This window comes from Pelecanus crispus, chromosome 4, assembly GCF_030463565.1.
Source record: "Pelecanus crispus isolate bPelCri1 chromosome 4, bPelCri1.pri, whole genome shotgun sequence".
NCBI lineage: Eukaryota > Metazoa > Chordata > Aves > Pelecaniformes > Pelecanidae > Pelecanus > Pelecanus crispus.
In genome coordinates, this window is record NC_134646.1 from 54,045,098 (window position 1) to 54,066,364 (window position 21,267).

General features: G+C 36.8%; 1 protein-coding gene across 1 annotated transcript in view; it reads right to left on the reverse strand.

The window, feature by feature from the left end:
- Window positions 1-5,590: 5,590 nt before the first annotated feature.
- Window positions 5,591-21,267, reverse strand: part of TUSC3 (tumor suppressor candidate 3) — an 80,230-nt gene continuing 64,553 nt past the window's right edge. The window contains exons 7-8 of the mRNA XM_075709103.1: window positions 8,048-8,122; window positions 5,591-5,685 (exon numbers count right to left, since the gene is read on the reverse strand). Coding sequence (XP_075565218.1) covers window positions 5,591-5,685; window positions 8,048-8,122 — 170 coding nt within the window. The remainder of the gene's footprint in view (window positions 5,686-8,047; window positions 8,123-21,267) is intronic.

A 21,267-nucleotide genomic window follows, 5' to 3' on the forward strand; every position in this document is an offset into this window, starting at 1 on the left:
CAGTGGCTATAAAGGATAATTTGATAAAGAAACACTCAACTTCAGCTACCAAAAAATTCTTTAAAAAGCTACCTAATGCAAGCTAGTTAATGAAAACTTAATGAAAACTTTGAATTTTCAGGTGTTCATATCATTTAAATTCAGATTAAAACAACAGCAAATGATAAAATTTGAAAAGACTTGAAAGGACAATTGAAAGTGTCAACAATAATGAGACTGTGCTAAAAGTTTCATCCAGAAAGCAAAGCAGAAAAGACAACACAGGACAGTTAATAACTTTCAGCCAAAGCTAAAAAAAGATAATTGAGAAACTTTTTTTAATGGTGGATAAGACTTTTGTCTGTCTGTCCTCTTGAAGAAACCAGTGTTACAAATATTTACATTCCTAAAATTCCCAGTAATACACTACTGTGCTAGTGTACTGATGCATTCTGTTTTGTTCTTACTGTCCTTCCTCATTCTTTTTAATATTCTGTGTGCTTTTTGGACTGAAACTGCCTAAAGTAAGGTTTCCAGAGAACCCTCTAAGCTCTTTCCTGACTAGCAAAGCTAACTCAGAGTTCATGCTTACAGTTAAGAATAGTATCTCTGTCATTCCCATGTGTATTAGTTGAGATAAAATTCTGTGTTGATATAACAAAATTCTATTGCTCAATCACTGAGTCTAATACTTAATATATCACTTATTCACTTTAAATATTAGGGTGAGAAGGCTTCCAAAAAAGATTCTCTCAGGTACATCAACACTCTTATCCAGAGAGCATTATAAAGGGGAAAATGTTCAACAGTGTAAAATAAAATTATTGCATTAACTTTCAGCAGTTAATGACAGCAATTAAAATAAAAGTTTTAGCAAAATGAAAAATTTCATCTAGTTCCCATAAAAAGGTGGATTAGTACAGGCATGAAAATGGCTTGCCATGGTAAAAATGCCTCTAGCAGAGAGATTTGTTACATGCTAGCTCATCCATCACGATTGTGTTCGCTTAGTAAGTAACCTTCACGATGACCTCCATTTTGCATCACCTCTTCCATTCCAATGCTTTATTGTATAATGGTATTTTATCAACATATTAATTAAACCGCTTTTTCCCCCAACCCTAGCCTTCAAGAAGAAAATTCTGTGGAAGGAAGAATCAAACACTTAATTGCAAAATGTCTGAAGTGGATGAAGAAAATGAAAACAAAATGTTACTCTCCCTTCCTACATACATGCCCTCTAAAGAACACACTTAAAGACCTGTGGTCTTATCTAGCACTCCTCTGGACACTTTTCTGTTTGTCACAGAAATTAACAATGACAGTGGCATTGTCAGGGTCAAAGAAATAACAGCATTCCCAGTACTTTTATTTATGCACATTAGAAAAGGAAATAACAGTCTTTTTCCAGTTTTTGACTCCTGCTTTATGTTTATCCACCTCCGTTTTGATTTATCTTCACTACATGGAGGTCACTGGAGAGAAAGAGGGTGCACAGCACGCTGTGTTACTGTTCCAGTTTTTATTGATGCGTGCTGCTTCATAGAGGACTTATTTGGTTGTTCAGTGCCAGAGAACAGAAACAATTTAGTATTAGACTTTTTTTTTTAAGTAGGACAGTGAAGTTGATGCCTGAGATTGTGCGTATATCATTAAAACAATTTCAGTTTTCTTTAACTGTTGTTTTAGGAATGCCAACATAAACATTCTTTCTTTTTTGTGACAGATAATTAGTATGCATTGTTGTTAGTATTGTTAAAGGCAAAGCTTTACTAGCCTGAGGACAATTTATCACATAAAGACTGATAGCTTCAAGGTGAAATCTACAACCAGTGCAAGTAAAAAGACAGACATATTTCACATCTAAGATGTATCTACACTGGGATCAACTGATGGGACACAGAACTCCTTGGAAGATCCTAAGAAATTCAGACAAAAGATTAATGTATATCAGCATATATGACTGAACTTAAAATGTAGGATATTAAATTAAAGGGGAAAGAGAAAATAACAGTTTATATACTTGGTCCTCCTTCCTTCGCATGTTCACTTCATTAAAATTCATAAGAACTATGCACATAAACCAAAGAGACTTCTCTTAAGAAACACTACGGCATTGTCATGAAGATGACATGGTTGAGATCTCTGAAGTGTCAAAGAATCAATAGTATGTTTATTTAAAATAACGCAACAGAAAATGGGGTCAGAGCTACCCAAGAGGCCAACAGAAACCTGAAAGATTTAACACTGGAAAGGACCAGATAAGTAAATTACACATTCGGGAAACTAGCAAATGAAATTTGATAATAGCAGAGCAGAAGGATCAGTTCTAGTAATGTTTTCCAGTAATTCTGCATAGAGCGAGGATTTAAGATTGAATGATTAACTATTCCCATGAAAACATGAAGAATCTAGGACAGTCCAAGTAAGCCTGTAAGATCTTGCTTAATTCTGCAGGAGCAGCAACATTATAAAAAAAAAAAAAATGAAGAAAACTGCATAACACTTAGCTAGCTATTAAATGTTTCTCATGTACTTATGTATCCACAGGGTTCATTCTTTTATGAATTTACTTGATGGGTGTTACTGATTAGTAAGCTGCAATACTGAATCTACTTAGCTCCTTAAGACAGAATTTGGTTTATGGATCTAATAACTCCTTCATAGTAACAACATGATGCGGCACTATCTCATTTTAACAGGATTGCGATGAATCATTCTTTTCAGCACTATCCTGGATTTCTTTTATTTCTTTCTTCACCAGCTTTAACATACTAACAGGTGTACTTTTTTCCCACATGCATTGCATATCAAATTAAATTACTTGAACTTAAACTTTTAATAGAATTCAGAAGTTCTTCTCTTCCTCTTCCCACCCACCCCGCCCCCCCCCCTTGGTTCTTGATGTCCTTTATTCTTAGCTTGGATACTAACAGAGGAGTATGAAATCTACATAGGGCTCCAACTTCTTCTAGGTATCCCAAAGATGTCTGATATTTCACTAAATACAGGTTCATATAATACAGGCGGGGGGGAGGGAATCCATCCCATCCAAAATTTATAGCAAACAGATTAGCAAGAAAAGAGGGGAAACCCCTACATTACTTAAGATTCTTAAAGCTTACACTACAGTCAGATATGTAGTAGACCTGAGCAATTGGGCCTGCAATAACATCAAAGGCACTGTGTAGGCATGCCAACTGGCAGAGCATAGTCATGTTCACAAGGTACTGTTCAACCTCAGACATCCTAGGTATCATACAGCAGTCAAAAAACCCTAGTGAAAACAAAAGCCACACAAGGCCTGGAAATTGGCACAGTCATATAAGCATGTTGTTAATAGTTGAAAAGAACATTCCTAAGATGAAAGGACTAAAAATGAAACTAAGACAACTGTCAGGTTTTTTTTAGTGGCTGTTAAACTGCATGGCAAGGAACACAACAGCAGCAATTGCTTTTTTCATTTTAGTAAACTTGTTATGAGAAGATGCAAGTAAGCTCAGACCATGGGTTGACGTTCTTTGGCAGTGCTTCTCAAGTGAGCTTATGAGCTGCAGATCAAACATATAATTCCTCCTCCTTTTAAGTTTAAGACTTAAGTGCTTAATGGGAAGTAAGAATACCTCACACTTAGAAAACCTGGATCTGGTCTTTTACCCCAAGTAAGTTGAGCTAGAAGGTAGTCTCCAGAGAGGGTGCTGAGAGGCTGCGCAGACTATCCCAGATGGCAAATTGCTAACTCCATGCTGATGAAATCTTGCAATATTATACTACTGGGCCCTTTATAGACCTCTTCCCTTAGTAGGAAGGATGAGTAAAAAGCAGGAGTAGTCCTCCTGTGCATATTGCAAATGGAAGAGTTTCTTTGTCTTGACTATGATGTTATTGAATGCTAAAACTAATCTGAGGTGATATAAACTAAATGTCCCTTAATCTGCATAACGAGACCAAGCTCAGTAAACAAGAAAATAGTTCTAAGGTCTTACAGCAAAAACTAATACAAAAATTTTATGTATTAGCTCAAATGTCAGATCTAAGTTGGCTTTGTAAGGCTCAGTCCTTACTAGTGGAACATAACACAGAATATAAAGCTTGCTGCTACACTAATCACAAGACCTAGTCATAGAAATCAACACTAAGAAGTATCTGAGAAAAACTGTAGAAGTATTCCTCATATGATTCATTAACAGTGGCTGTAAAAACAACAGAACCGTTAACATTAATACAGTTCTTTTGTTCTCTACTTACTTCAAAATATAACTTTCTGAATCTGTTGTACTAATGTTTCCCTTACGTATATATTTGTAAATGTATTAGTTGATATTTCATCATGCCAGATCTTTCAGCAAAATGTTACTATATCTACATTGCAACACACGTCATCCACTTACTCTTCCATCCATGGTAATAGTAATGTAGATTAATCTGTGAAGGATTAGTCTACTAGATTATAGAAACCAATTGCACTGGAAATAAGGAAAATCTCATCTTTTTAACCACATTGTGACCAACTAGAGGGGGGAGAACCACACTCATGGATACTATCTGTATTGTAGAGCCTCGCATAGCATGCTAAGGCTATGTCAAACTCTGTACATATATATAGATAGATATTTTTATATATATATCTACAGGAAAAAAGTTAAAAAGGAGCAAAGACTGAAGCAAAAGGATGAACAGCATAGTTTCAAATAGGATCAAAAGTCAATGGAACAAAATTGCTAATCTGGGAGAATAAGGACAACCGGAAAAATACTCTTCTTCACTAAAAATATTTAGCTGTCCTACAAAACAAAGCTTTGGGACAGAAAATCAAGAAGTCTCTGTTTCGTTCCACAAATGATGACTTGGAAAATGTCACTGTATTGCTTTTACCTCAGTAGGCCGGTGTATCTTTACTATAGCACTGAAGGCTTTGCTTAATTGCACCTTTCCCTTTCTTCTAGCTATGCTTTTTCACGCACATCTGAAAATGGTACCAAGACCAAAAGAAAATTATATGGGCCATCTGTTCCTGGCAGGCCACTAAGAAAATATGTAACAGATCAGCAAGAAGATGTGAATCAGAAGTCTAGACTACCTTTGTAGGTGATTTCCCAGCTGAAAGCATCCACCTACAAAAGGCAAGAACTGTACTTCCTTTACTATTTTTCCACTTTTTCTGCTTGTCAGGCAAATTATAATTGTTTTATTGATAGCTGTATATATAATTATGAGTGACCATAACCCTTTTGTTCCTCTTTGGTGTGACTGACAGAAGAAGAGGGTACTTTTAGTGATAAATCATAGCTTAGCACTGTACATTGGTTTGGTGGTGTTCTGCCTTGTCTTATGCACATTTTAGTTATAAAGATACACAAATAAATATCTAATAAAGGTTTATAAACTCAACGTCTGTACTCAAACCCATTTAACTTGTCTGCATTAACGGTCATGTTAACAACAGTAGCTTTCCAGCCTTTTTTGGTTTGCTTGAATTAATCACCATTCTTCCTGCTTCTTCCAGCTCCCATAGACTTCAGTGGTAAAATTTAAAGATTGCTTACCTGACAGCTATTCTTAAACTTATACAAAGCTATTAAAATCTATAAGATGAGAATTTAACGAGACATTACCTGTATGGGTAGCCATGGTATTTGGAGCGGAATATCGACAACAGGAAGCTGAAGAAAAAGACCACCAGACCCAGGCCTACCAGGCATATTACTGGAAAGAAAATGACTTTGTTTATTAGCATATAAAAGATTTAACACTGGAATCTCTACAAAGAATATTATTTATGTCAATCATTTATGGAGAATTTTGACACTGTTAAATACAAAAATGTTACTGCCTTGACTATTAATGCCCACTATCTTCTGACAGTATTTCAAACACATATGGAAATAATATTTATGGTTATTAAGAAAAAATAACTTGTCAGGGTGAATGTATTTTCAAGAAAAAAGAGCAGCAATTTGCAACTCAAATGTATGTGGATGCAAACACCTTACTGCTGATAATGGATTTAATAACCCTGTAAATTATATGTATCAAGCAATGTAGTTTCAGGTATTTCCTTGTTCTTTGTGGAAAACATGTTTAGAAAAATATTGCTTGACTAATGGAATCATGTTCTCAACCATCTAAAGCTGAAGTAACAGCAAAGGCAGTTTAGTAACTACTTTATCTAGTTCTTACTGGCTAAAACATTTCACTGTAGTAAGTTCCAAGGCTGGCAGCCAAATTACTTTTTACTCTTAACTTGATAGCAATATAAATCTTTGGGTTTTGAAGATAAATAACAAGGACACAGACCTTCCAACAGCATCCAGATGCAAGTGCTTTGACCCTTTCCAAAGCAAAGAATGAATTAGCAAAGTAAATGCTTAAATTAACAAACAAAATTTGGAACACCAGTTGGCACCTGTGTACTAATAGCATAAAACCTTTTTGATCATGATAGCTTGCTCAACCGCATGTAAACAAACAAACAAACAAAAAAGGCAGCATGTTACAAGCTGATGCACATAATTGAGATGCAGCTCATCTACATTAGATAATGTTTTGGTTCTAGTGAGCTACTTTGATTTTAAAAGCTTCTCTTCTTACACTATTGCTACTGTAGCCAAACCTTTGCAATTTAATTGCAATATTCATGCTTCTAAAATGTGCTGGCTTTGAGCGAAGGACGAGCAACCATGAAGCTGGGGAAACTGACAATGACACATTTTTTCATTAAAACTGACCATGTGGAAACTGACACACATCAATTGAAATATAACATTCCTGCAGTTATTTTGAGAAACCTAGCCATGTACAAATTTTACGAACATACTTCATTATAAAGAAATCACCACTCACAAATATGATTTCAAAGCATGGATGAATAAATTGCAAAGCCTGAACAATGCAAGGCAGGTACAAGGAAAGCATTCACATAACGGCCACGAGCAGAAGACAGTCTGAATATGTACTGCAGCCCGCTGTTATTTTGCTGTTTCCATGTTCACAGACCCAGATCTCAATCGTGATCTAAGATCATATTCCAATTAAACTCATGTCACTGTCTCTTTTGACATCAGTATTAAAGCTAGATACAGTAAAAGATATTCAGAATTAAATTATACATCTACAGCTCATTGAAGGAGACCCACAAATCACTACAGAGATCTCCAGCCAACATTCAGGTATTATGAAGAATTATAGAATGCTTTTATAGAAAACAGTTGGCCAGCCTTATCTGCATTACTGTGTATTACATAGAATAAGCTAAAAAACTGATCTAGAAAGAAAGGGGAAGCAGCGTAGGAAGTCTGGTATCTTTCAGAGGTCTTCAACGCCTTATATGAGAAAAAGAGTAAGTGGCAAGGGATATGAAAAAAACCTATTATAAAAGGTACAAAGGCAGATGGGCATATTTGTTTCAACCTATGTCATACTCAGTAAGAGTTTGTTCGACATAACAGGAAGTTTAAATGTGGATAAAACACTTTCATATTGTATGTTTATGTAATTCATTGCCAAAAATCTTTCAAATATTCTGAATAACAACAACAACATTCAGAAAAACATAAAACTTGCACTTCAGGCTAAGAAACTTTAGACATTACATATTAGGATATGTTCTGTACTATATCTACTGTTGGGCTTTCACCTTCCCCGGGAGACATGATACTGGCAAAGTGTACCAAGTAAAAGAATTTTCACACTCCTTTGAATGTTATCATCTTAAATGCCTAAATTCATTTTGAAAATGATGTTTTGAAACTCTTGTTCTTTATCTTGCTGACTTTCAATATAATTCAAGAGCCAAAATGCATTTATATGATGCAGTACTACCTAGTGGAGATACTGAGTCAAGCTGTAGCTTGGCTGAGTATGCTCAAAACATTTTTTTACTGTTACAACTTCACGTGAATGCCGTTTTATCAATAGAATTTTTACACTCCCCTCTTCTCCACCCCACAAAAGGTAAAAATCAGTTTAAGGTGGAGACGTTCTGAAAACTTAAATCAGATATTCATTTGTAATTTCTCAATGTCTTCTAATTGTCTAAACATTGTCTTAATTGAACTAAGTAACTTACTTCTCCTTTTTCCAACATCCCCTTTGGAGGTAGCAGCTTCATTCAGAAGTACCATTCCCATGGTGATAGCAGCATCTGTATCGCCATTGTCAAGGAAAACAGCAGATGTGTGGATACCTCAGAAAGCCACAAATGTACTTCTATGAACTAAAGCTTTAAAGTTCATAAAATGAAAGAAAGTATTTATACATAAAACTGCATACCACAATCTGTACTGTACCAATACACTCACCTGTGGCAAAAAAATGTGTAGTAAGATTTTCCTTTGTGCATTCTACATAAAAAAGGAAAGAAGGTTCAAAAAGCTTTGAAGGATAAGTCATCAAGTAGGACACACAAATTTTGGACAGTTATGAAAATAGCTATTCCCCAATATCTTCCAATATTCTCTATATTGGAAGTAAAGGATTTTAAAAAATGAAAACTAAACCCAGAAATGATTCAGTGTTATTGCACACAAGTCATTGGTTATTTGATGCAAACTGAAGCAGTTGGACTGCTTTATCTTCCTCTGCTTTTAGATAAGACATTAGCTCCCTCTTTAGTGTCATATTGCTTAATAGTTCAGCAGAGAAACATCTCAGAGGCAAAGTCCTCAGTCACTTTCAGTGTTTTATTGTCTCATTATAACTGTTACAAATGTGAACAAGTACATAATGATAAAACAATTTAACTAATTTAGCAAGATCTTAAACCATTCACTTAATTGTTTATTTGAAATTGTATAAACAAAAAGGAATGGTTACTACTGTGCATAACATCTGTTCTGAAGAGGAGGCATGCCTGAATGCCATACTGAAGCAGGAGTGCATCATGGGGCTATATCTCACAATTTCAGGAAATACAAACTTCACCGGATTTAACCAATTCTTGAATAAGGTTGGATTTTTAAGTACTACTTACCTGCTAGGTAGCAAGATGACTACAAACTTTAAGAATGAGAAGATGTTTCTATTTATGCACACATAATGCACGGGAGATACTTCAAACATGCTACATCCATAAACAATTTCTGCATCCTGTAACATTATACTTACACTAATCGTATCAATATTCGTATTAACATTTTTCATGTTAGAAATATTCAAAATTAGACCAAAATGCTCAAAGACATCTGAAATTTCAGTTATACAATTTCAGTTAAGCTGAGCCTGAGCAAAAGGATTTAGAAATGCCAATGCTAACAGATTAGCAGCCTGATTCAGGTTTGAGACTTCCAAATTTCATATATGTAGAATGACAAAAGTCTAATGAAGAATAACAGGATTAACAAAAGCAAACACCAATGGTGAAAGGAGGCAGATACCCACCTCACCCAATAGGCAAAGTCAAGAAAATGTAAGTTTTAGCACCCTCTGTTTATACAGACATCTACCTACAGTCCTAAATTAGACACTTATTAGAAACACATTAGTAGCCCAAATTAATTCCTCATACATGCACACAAGGTATAATGTATAGGGTCACTCTTATGAATAAATGGTTATATTCAAGTTTTCCAGAAGCTTATTAATGGATTTGACAAAATAATGAAATAAAAAATCACAAAATATTGGAGAAAAAACCAACCCTTCAATCCATGAGACTACGCAAAGTTGAAGGGAAGGCAAAAATTACCTTCTAAAAATTTTGCCTGTTAAGATTCAGATTCATGAGCATAAGAGACTGGAAATCTCCTGTGCTACTGCTATGCTTCAAGTAGGAAAAAAAATTGGAAAGAATGTCAAGAGAATCATTCAGTTCTCTGCTTTCAAAATTTACAAATGCATAAAAATTAAGTAATTGAGGAAGCTGCAAGAAGAAGGGCTGAGAAAAAACAACTCCACATATATTTCTACCCTATTAAGAAAAGCGCCTAATGTAGCATTATCTAATAACAACTTTATTTTACCCGTCCCTTGCTTAGGTTTATAGTAGTGTTTGTGTTCTTGGTTTAACTGAGTCATGGGAAAAAAGCAGCTACAAGATGTGAGAGTAACTCACCAGAGCCTCTCAGGGAAGAGCTACTTTTTGCAAAGGTTTTGGACTGCTTTGTAAATGGACTTTATTTGCTTGATTATTGTGATGTTGCACATAATGTGGTCCTTTGCGATTTCCCTTACCTGGTTGCTTCTGAGAAATGAACCAACCAACCACACACTAAAAAGCCATTTGGCAGACAACCATTCTGTAACTGAGTTTCTATTTTCTTACCAGACCATGAGTTTTAACTCACTTTTCTCACCATCAGGAAGAACAGTCTCACAAAAGTAACTCTTTGTAACTGAGAATTTTAGATGTGTAACCAGCTGATTTTTTTTTCTCCTCTCTTTTGGAGTCTCACATCATTACCCCTAAAGCTTCCCTCACATTGTCACTATTTTCGCTTCAGTTGTTGCTTTCTAACTTTAGTCATCATTGTTGAGCTTTCAGCCTCACTGGTTGCCTTTTAGCTTCAATGACATCAGCTTCATAACTTCACACTCTAACACTGAGCATGTCACTTGCCTCAGCTCTGTGACATTGAAGTGAAAATTCAATCTTACTGAGTTGATTTCAATGCCATCATTAGCTTTTTACCACAGAATACTTAGCTTATTATTTTTCGCTCCTGTTTCTAACATTGTATGTTATGATTTTACATTATTTTGATATTCTACAAAAGAAAGCAACAGTCCTAGCTCTGAAAATAATCTTTTACAGTATCATATTTCTCTAGCAGTGCAGAATGTAAAATTTTGGCAAGTGGTTACTTGGACAGTTTTCCATCTGCAAAAAATGAAACAGCATCAAAAAATGTACTTATTTTCTAATTCCTCTTTATCTCCCTCACTATGCATTACAAAACTATTCTGAAAAGGTGAGGGGAATGTGGTGCTCAGATAAATCACAGCTACCAAATGTTTTAAATTCAGACGCTCATGCATTCTGATAAATGTATCGCTCTGTAGCAATTTTTTTTTCTGTGTAAATCCAGTTATATGTCTTCTCAAATTTGAAATTATTTCACTTTTACATATTAAACTTCTGCTCCTCCTTTTCCCAGCTGGTACATGCTTTTCATAGAAGTTGACAACATATATTATTTAGTTAGTGCTTTTGAAAAGGTTCTGAATGTTTTGATACCTGCAGAAGAACAGTTTTAAAGTAGGATGAAAAACACAGTTATCATCAAAATTCATAAGATTATTCAGAAAATGATCAGCTGTAACAGAGCATAATATTTAGCCCTGCAAAAATCAAGATGTCTGATCAGAAGTATTAAAAAACTCCACAACACCAAACCCAAACAAAAAAAAAAAAAAGATTGGATCAATAAACTCCAGAATGATAGATACCCTACAAAATGAAAGTGATTACTAGTAAATTCTGGATACTTTTTGTTAGCATACTTTAACAGAAAATTTAATCACTGTTAATTCCAGCCAGAATGCCCGAAAGGAAGAAAACCTGATAGTTCCTAAGTTTATTAATGTGATATATAACTTATATCTTTACTTCACAAATTCAGTCCTAATTAGTAGTGAGTGGGGAATAAAAGAAGGAGAGAAAATACACTGACTAACACTCTGTTACTTTTGTGAAAAAAGTTTGGTGGTGTCATTCATATTCTGCTGGATTGCTGCCAAGGGTATAAAATCTGGCATTAGTATTATACACATAAAGAAACAATGACCTTTAGTTGCGGATCATGCAGTTGCTTAATAACACATGAACAAGAAAAACTAGGGAGCAAAATATTAATCCACTTGAGTCTGTGCTCAGTTTACTGTTAACTTAAATGGGGACAGATTACCACACAAACTTTAAAACCTTCTGGTTCATTTTATCATGCAGGGGACAAAGAAAAGCACACACATTTTTTGTGAGGGAGTAATATGATTAACAGGAAAATCTGTGGTGTTTTGTCTTCTCTTTTATCTTTTGTTAGATTTTTTTTTGGCTGGGGGGTTACAATTAGAACATGAGAAATTATTTGCTGGTCCCTGGGGTGCATACTTTGTTGAGAGAGATATTTGTCTTAACTTTTTCCTATTAATAATTAAACCCTAAAATACCTGCTCTAATTTCAGAAATACTGACCACATTACAGAATTCTTTATCTGAACCATTTCAGGTTGGATTTGACTTTCAACTTATATTTGAAAAATCCAAATGTAACATGCATTCCAGTCACCCTATTTAGGAAATATTCTTCAGCTATGTGCAGTTCTTGAAAAGAAGATGTTAGCCACTTTTCCTAGCTCGAGGATCTTTTTTTTTTATCATAGGTTGAAGAAAATAATCAAGACAAAAAGTATGGTTCTGTAATGAAACAGGTCTCATGTTTTCTTTCAAGACATTGTTGCTTCAGTTTAGCAAACAATGAGCAATGATTCTAATATTCCACTTATGCTATTCAATGTGCAATCAATTCTCAATTAGACCATAACTATCCCAGTAGATGATTCAACGGGCATGTTTAAGATACCAATCACTATGTCTCGTCTCAGTGAAGAAGGATGACTCCTAACTCAGAAGTTGAAAAAGTGGAGCATAGTCTGAAAATTATTTATTTGAATATGAATTTAATTTAAGCATGAATTGTACACAATCAAGATGTACTTCAGTATTTTTTAATGGCCTGAAATCTAGTTGTACTGATACTCACAATAACCCTGAACATTCTTTCAGCTTAAAACATTCTGGCTTCAGCTACACCAAATGGCTTTTCAAGAGTTTTAGGAATTGTTACATGAATCTTGGCACTGGAGTTCCCCTCAACTCCTTGAAATATGCAATTCACAACAGCGAAGTAGCTGGAAGTTTGCATTTCAACTATTTAAATGCCAACCAAACAACACCACTTTCCTTTCTGATGCTTTTTCATCATTTTAACAGAGCAGAGAATCTGATATTAATGCAGAATCTCCTATAGTGAAAAAGTTTCTTTATTATTCATTCGATCAGTTTCAGCTTCAATTTATGAGACTGTCTAATCCACAGATAATCTGATGGAACTGTCCCTCTTGTGATGCTGTTAGACACTTGGGAATGGAAAGACCATATAAAAGCTTCAGAAAAGAAAGACACTGGAAACCATTTTAATTCAACTGCAACAATGTAGAATAAAGATACCTAAGTTTGTGCTAAATCACTAATCAAACGTTCAGGGGTTTTCAGCCTGATTTACATCCCAATTATTCATATTGGTGTCGTCTTTTAGGATCACCTCAAATTAACTCTGGGGAGATGATTTTTACATTTATTATTTATGACCTTTTTGGGTTTGCAAATTACATCTGATGGAGCTTCAGGGTTAGTCCTGTCCATCTCGCAAATTCTTATAGTGTGGTTTGCCACTGTAGAAAATAAATATTTTTTTCTAACTTTATTTACATTTTATAATTTGTCTCTACAAATTTTCTTGCCTGGAGACATACAAATCAGCAGGCTGACCAGCAGGTCAAGGGAGGCGATTCTTCCTCTCTACTCTGCTCTTGTGAGAGTACCTGGAGTACTGCATCCAGCTCTGGGGCCACCAACACAAGAAGGACATGGGGACCTGTTGGAGCGAGTCCAGAGCATGGTCACGAAGATGATCAGAGGGCTGGAGCACCTCTCCTATGAAGAAAGGCTGAGAGAGCTGGGGTTGTTCAGCCTGGAGAAGAGAAGGCTCCGGGAGACCTTATAGCAGCCTTCCAGTACCTAAAGGGGGCCTACAAGAAAGCTGGAGAGGGACTTTTTACAAGGGCATGTAGTCATAGGAGAAGCGATAATGGCTTTAAACTGAAAGAGGGTAGATTTAGATTAGATATAAGGAAGAAATTCTTCACTATGAGGGTGGTGAGGCACTGGAACAGGCTGCCCAGAGAAGCTGTGGATGCCCCATCCCTGGAAGAGTTCAAGGCCAGGCTGGACGGGCCTTTGAGCAACCTGGTCTAGTGGAAGGTGTCCCTGCCCATGGCAGGGGGCTTGGAACTAGATGATCTTTAAGATCCCTTCCAACCCAAACCATTCTATGATTCTAAATCACAGAAGTATACACATCTCCAGAACTGGTAGATGTATAACAGTACTTTAGTTTCCTTAATGTTAAGCATACCAGAGATTAAAATAATTGAATGAATTTTTCTTAATAGCTTCATTTCTTAACTTTTAAACAAATACATTGCCTAAAACAACCTTTATTTGAGCTATTTATAAGTATTCATGACACTATATCATTTTCTCTCACTATTCTAACACTTTATTCCAAACATCTACCTTATTTTCAAGCACTTTGTTTCAGACACTAGACTTGGTTTAGTATGTTGTCTCATCTGTTTGTTAGTACACACTTGATCCTTCAGCATGCATGCACACTATCTCTCTGGCTTTCTCTAAGAACCTATAAATCTTTTTAAGAATATCAGACATTCTTTTTCTATATCATAAATCATCATCAATGACTCTAGGCTGGCATTATACTTTCCTTCATCGTTAAAGTCCTGTGCAGTATCTTAACAGACACAGTTTATTCTTAGCTGAATGCACTCAATTTAGTAAAAGCTATGTGTGGATCCAAAAGACAAAGCATTTAACTTTGAACTATGTTTCTGCATCTTTTAGCCACTCAAACAAATATGTTTCTTAACAATTGAAACAACCATCAGAATTATTAATTGATGCCTAAAGAAACCCTTAAAAATGCTGTTGTCTTCAGCCTGTGGTCAATGAATGCTTCTTGGTCTGTAGACTAGTAGACAGGTATTTGCAAAAGGCAAATGGAAATGGGGCAATTGCCAGAGCAGCCGACAGCTAAATTTGCTTTGCAGGGGACTGCACTTCCATTTGAAAATTTTAGAGCCAGAAATTGAAAATGGTTGAAAATCACTGAACTACAGAGTTGGTAATTTTATACAGAGGGGACACACCATATTTGAAGGTAGTTCACCAAATCCAGTATCATTTAATTAGCTGATTGAAGAGAATTATGTTGTATGTTGCATTGACAAATGCCCAGCTGTAAATTTAAGGTCCTGGTTTCAGCTGGAATAGAGTTAATTTTCTTCCTAGTAGCAGGCATAGTGCTGTGTTTTGGATTTAGTAGCAGAAGAATGTTGATAACACACTGATGTTTTAGTTGTTGCTAAGTACTGCTTATGCTAGTCAAGGACTTTGCAGCTTCCCATGCTCTGCCAGGCGCACAAGAGACTGGGAGGGGGCACAGCCAGGACAGCTGACCCAAACTGACTAAAGGGCTATTCCATACCATATGGCATCATGCTCAGTATATAAATGGGGGGGGTTAGCCGGGGAGCAGCGATCGCTGCTTGGGAACTGTCTGGGTATTGGTCGGCGGGTGGTGAGCAATTGCATTGTGCATCACTTGCTTTGTATATTATTATTGTTATTATATTATTACATTGTTATTATTATCATTACTATTTTATTTTATTTCAATTATTAAACTGTTCTTATCTCATCCCAGAAGTTTTCTCCCTCTTACTCCTCCGATTCTCTCCCCATCCCATCGGGGTAGGGGGAGTGAGTGAGCGGCTGCTTGGTGCTTCATTGCTAGCTGGGGCTAAACCATGACAAACAGACTTTAGTATCTTTCTTAAAAGGTCATGTTATGAATTATTTGAAGGTCAAGCAGTAGGAGAATGAGGTAATGAAAGGAAATTTCTTGATTTTTCTAGCTGTCATCTGCTTATGCTTTGTTACAGTTAGGAGGAGTCAGGCAGCCTCCAGAAGAGCCAGAAGGTTAACAGACAGTATTGGTGGATAACACAAGTAAAGAATAGAAAACGTGCAGTATGTTTTGCTGCTTTGGAAATTGATTTCCATAGTTAATTAAGAAACATGCTTAAATATGTTATAATTTTGTGCTTTTAGTTCTATCTTTTTCCACTGTGGTGTTCCTTCTTTTTTTCTTATCCTTAAGATCAAGCATATAAAAACTTTATTTCACTGCTTTAGTTGTCATCATCATTCACTTTTACATAATCTCTAGGGAACACAGTTTGATTCCATTATGCATGACTGACAAAGTCTTACTACCAAGAGCTAAATGAGTATTGTTCTACTGACTTTGACTCAAAATTTCAGGTTCTTATGCTCAATGACTTTGCATGAGCCCTACTGACACACAGAAAGACATCTCCCATTTAAATTAATTCTGTGGTTAAGTTGCCTTACACCAAAGAGGCATTTAATATACTTTATTCAAATTCACTCTATAGGACAGGAAATGTCTTTCATAATAGGTGTAATTTTAATGCTACAGAAAAGATTTTTCTTTTTCTTTGTAACCAATGAAATTTCATTTTTCTTCTCAATCAACATCTCATATCCACCTACACAGCTGTCACATGAAACTCTGCCTTGGGAATTCAAATTAACAAGCTGAAAAGACATTTCCAGTTTACTTAGGTGCATGTGTTTTATCAGCATCAAAGTTAACTAAGTTTAATAGTAATAATGAGAAAAAATTATCAGGTTAACAGTAACTGCTAATTCCTATAATAATGGTTTAGATTTATCTGCTGTACAACAAATAATTTGCTTAATACTTGAAACTCTTTTGATAATGAAAATATTTACTGTTAGCTTCTAAACTTGCTCTGTGTAATAAAGATTCACGGTTATTGCAAAAGGAAAAAAATATGACACATTACATTCAAATCAGTTTCATTTCTCCAGGGAATGACATAAAAACTTGATGAAAATGGACATTCATTAGAAGTACTCATTAGTGTCTACCAAAGGGAGAAATGAAAGAACTGAAGAAATCTTTCAACATAGCCTATCCAACCTTAATATTCCTTATCTTTCTTTCTGTATCTGCACACCCAGAGCCGTATTTACAGCTCAACACTGCATACTCCAATGGCTGTTCCTTTTACAACAGTCAACATACTCTATCTGTATTCAACTATAGTTAATTACAACAATAATACTGATTGTGCAGTTTACTTCACAGTTTCTCTTAGAAAATGGCAGCTCTTAATTCCACAGTTATATCTCTTCTTCCTCTATGTCTTCTTAATAACTCTATCCTCCCTAACTCTAGCAACAGTACTTCAATATCCTTGTCTTTAGTTCCTCTTCCTTGTCTCTCCAAGAATGTTGAACTACCCTGCACTTTTTTTTTCTTTATAAATACCTGATCATTTCTGCTGACTCTTATTATCTATATTCCCATTTCTGTCAGGAAAGGGTTGCAAGAATAGACACAAGCAGCCTGGAACATCTTCTGCATGAGGAAAGAGTAGAATTTTTCAACTTGGAAAGGAGAAAAGAAAGAGAAATCTATACGGTAAATTCTATAAAGCCCCAAATAGAAGGAAAAAGGGAGGGGGGAGGGGGAAGAGAAAGGACTATTTCCCATGACTTATTAGATAAAGTTTTATTTAATTTATTTAAATCATTGATCACGGTTGGATGTTTTGTTTTGCACAATCCTTCTCTATCTTCCTAACGGTCATTGCTGCAGTTATACACATGGATGTGAACTGTGATGATAACTTGAGAAGACACTAAACTTTATTGTTAAATCATAATGTGTTTAGATATATGCTCTTTTTATGTGGTAGAATTAGATATCTAGCCAACAAATAGATTGTCTTACCAGGATTACTCATGTGAACAAAGTTATTCATCTGTGTAAATTATGCAGTCCTAGGGTCCTCAGACATATTCAAAGTCTTCAGAAGCAAAACCCTTGCATTACAGGCTGCACAATGCCTAGCATGTTGATAGCTCCACATAAGTTACTGCTTTCACACCCATTTAATAAGATTTCTGTTTAAATAAAATCTATTCCATGCTCTTATTTTAAATAATTTTTCTTTGTGCAGTCTGCCATATTTATTCTACAGCAGTTATATGTCCATTTCTGTGACGACTTTTTGATAACTTTTCTACTTCACAGGAAAGTCCCAATATTGATATAATTCTATATAAACCCCCAAATTATTATGTGTGTAAATTACACCCAGTTGCTTGAAGCAGTGATCATCAGGCTGATGTGGGGCTAAATACCATTATATATTACATAAAACTTCCTTCTCAATTGCAAATGATAACAAGGTTCTGTTGCTCCTGGGAAGGAAATCAAAGTTGGTCAATTTCAAAGAAAACTGAAAGTGGATATTTAAGAGACCAGCATATTTTTATGGATGATTAAATGCAACCTCAAATTAAATTTATACCTAACTGTTATTCAGGATTACTTTTTCTCTGGAAAAAAAAATCAAAGCATTCTCTCTGTGCCAAAAAAAAAAAAAAAAAAAAGAAAAATTACCTGGCAATCTATGTCTAGGAATGAGCTAAAAGTAGCATGAATAAAAGCAAATCTAGCGTAAGCACTGCTTAGCAACAACTAAAATGTCAGTGTGTTATCAACATCATTCTCATACTAAATCCAAAACACAGCCCTATGCCAGTTACTAGAAATTATTAACTCCATCCCAGCTGAAACCAGGAGAACCCCATAGAACGTTCTGTTAATTTTTGAATGAAAACATCACTGAAGACTCCACTAATTCTACAAGACTGGCAAAAAATCCAAAGGGAAGCCCAAACCTTACGGCATACAAGATTGTTATACACAACAGCACGAGCCATGAATTGCAGCTTGGGAGGTTCAAACTGGACATTAGAACAACTTCATTTCTGTAACTGCCCAGAGAGATTATGTAATCCCCATCCTTGGAGTTTTTAAACACTTGCACTAGACAGATATGGAAGACCAGATCCAGTGTTGGTGATAATCTTGCTTTAAGAGGAAGATTGGAGCATGTGATCTTCAGAAGTCCCTTTCAACCTTGAAGTTTCTTCTTCAAGGAAAGAAGATTATTTCTTGAAGTTAACTCTCCAACATAAGAGAAAGGGGAGCCAAATAACAACAAAACTGAATAACAGTCATGTTATCACCATAACATAAACCCCTCAAAGTTTCAGAGTAGTAATAGCCTGAAAGTCACTGAAGCATATAATATAACAAGTACAATCATATCCAACCATGTTCTTTCACTGTTCTCTGCTAGGTGCTCACCCACAAGGACTTTTACTAGCTCAGGCACAGTTTTGGTTGTCAGCTCTATGTGTTTGCGCCATACCCGAGAAAACAGCCTGTTCCTGAGTGCCACCTGAGTGACTGAGCAGGCATCACTGTGTGTGCAGCAAAGCTTATCAACTCTGGATCAGCTTGAGCACGCACAACCAGGCACTTTGTATTGCATTCCTACTAACAGGAAAATTGCATTGGGATGCCAAGCCAACTCTGTGGATTTGGATATATTACAGTTTAGATAGATGAGGTGTCTGTCTTGGCAGGGTGGAGCTAAACTGTTCTGGACTAAAATGCTCCTCGAACAAGCACAAAGGCAGTGATGCCATGTTATGCTGGAATTTGACTGAAGTTGCCTCTGTACTCAGCTAGCTTGGTGTCTCCACATGCCCTGGACCACACAACCATTTCACCTCAAACAATGTAGTCTAGAACTAGCTTGGGCAAGTGAGCCTGAAAGATCTACAAATCCTCATTTCATAAGGTAAAAAGAATATCAGAATTATGGGGGCTACTTCTTACATAAAGGACTGTTTCTCAGTGTACTGGGTTTGCGTGGCCAGGTTTTGGAAGCAGGGTGGCTATGAGGGTGGCTTCTGTGAGAAGCTGCTAGAAGCTTCCCTTATGTCTGACAGAGTCAGTGCCAGCCAGCTCCAAGATGGACCCGCTGCTGTCCAAGGCAGAGCCCATCAGTGATGGTGGCAGTGCCTCTGGGATAGCATATTTAAGAAGGGTGAAAAAAAATCAGCAACACTAGCAGCAGTCAGAAGAGAGAGGAGGGAGAATACGTGAGAGAAACAACTCTGCAGACACCAAGGTCACTGAAGAAGGAGGGGCAGAAGGTGCTCCAGGTGCCAGAGCAGAGATTCTCCTACAGCCTGTGGTGAAGACCATGGTGAGGCAGGCTGGCCACCTGCAGCCCATGAAGGTTAACACTGGAGCAGATATCCACCTGCAGCCTGTAGAGGACCCCATGCTGGAGCAGGTGGATGTGGCCAAAGGAGGCTGTGACCCCATAGGAAGCACACCCTGGAGCAGGTTTGCTGGCAGGACTTGTGACCCTGTGGGGACCCATGCTGGAGCAGTCTGCTTCTGAAGGACTGCACCCCATGGGAAGGATCCATGCTGGAACAGTTTGTGAAGAACTGTAGCCTGTGGGAAGGACTCATGCTGGAGAAGTCCATGAAGGTCTGTCTCTTGCGGGAGGGACCCCATGCCGGAACAGGGGAAGAGCGTGAGGAGTCCTCCCCTGAGGAGGAAGCAGCAGGGACAATGTGTGATGAAATGACTGCAGCCCCCATTCCCCATCCCCTGTGCTGCTCGGGGAGGGAGGAGGCAGAGAAAACTGGGAGTAAAGTTAAGCCTGGGAAGAAGGGAGGGCTGGGGGAAAGGTGTTTTTAAGATTTGGTTTTATTTTGCATTATCCTATTCTGATTTGGCTGGTAATTAAGTTAATTTCCCGAAGTTGAGCCTGTTTTGCCTGTGACAGTAATTGGTGAATGATCTCTCCCTGTCTTTATCTTGACCCATGAGCCTTTCATTATATTTTCTCTCCCCTGTGCAGCTGAGGAGGGGAGTGATAGAGCAGCTTGGCTGGCACCTGGCATCCAGCCAGGGTCAACCCACCACAAGCAATAAGTACTCAGTAAAGTTTAGAAGCTATTTCTTTCCCTGTTCTGGAAGGAAAGGAACCCTCTCCCTGAGTGACTCTGTTTAGCTAATTATCAACTTAAATGTTTCTATTCCTGCAGGTCCTCTTTTTCTAAGTGGAAAAGATGCACAGGTCCATGAAGCATCTTGTGTCTGTTAGAGCTGTCATCTAATACTAAGTTTATTAAAGTCTAAATAAGATATGTAATCAGCTGCTTATACTACCAGTAAACAGGCATGAAAATCAAAGGGAAGGAGAAATCTGAACAAGCTGTGCGTAGTCTCTGCGAACATTCTTGTGTTATACTTCAGCTGAATTTTGCTTCTGGTGAAGAAACTGTAGGGATCAGCCATCATTAAAATTGCAGAAAGCAAGCTGAGCAAGCCATTGCAGTATCAGCCTATACTCACCCAGCTGAAACCACAGCACTATGGCTGCTGACATTTCATTCATCTGTGCCTCTGTTACTCCTCAGTGGGCCACCCACAGTTTGCTTGCATATTGCTGTATATGCACATTGGAGATTATGCACTCTCATGCCCTGTTTCTCTA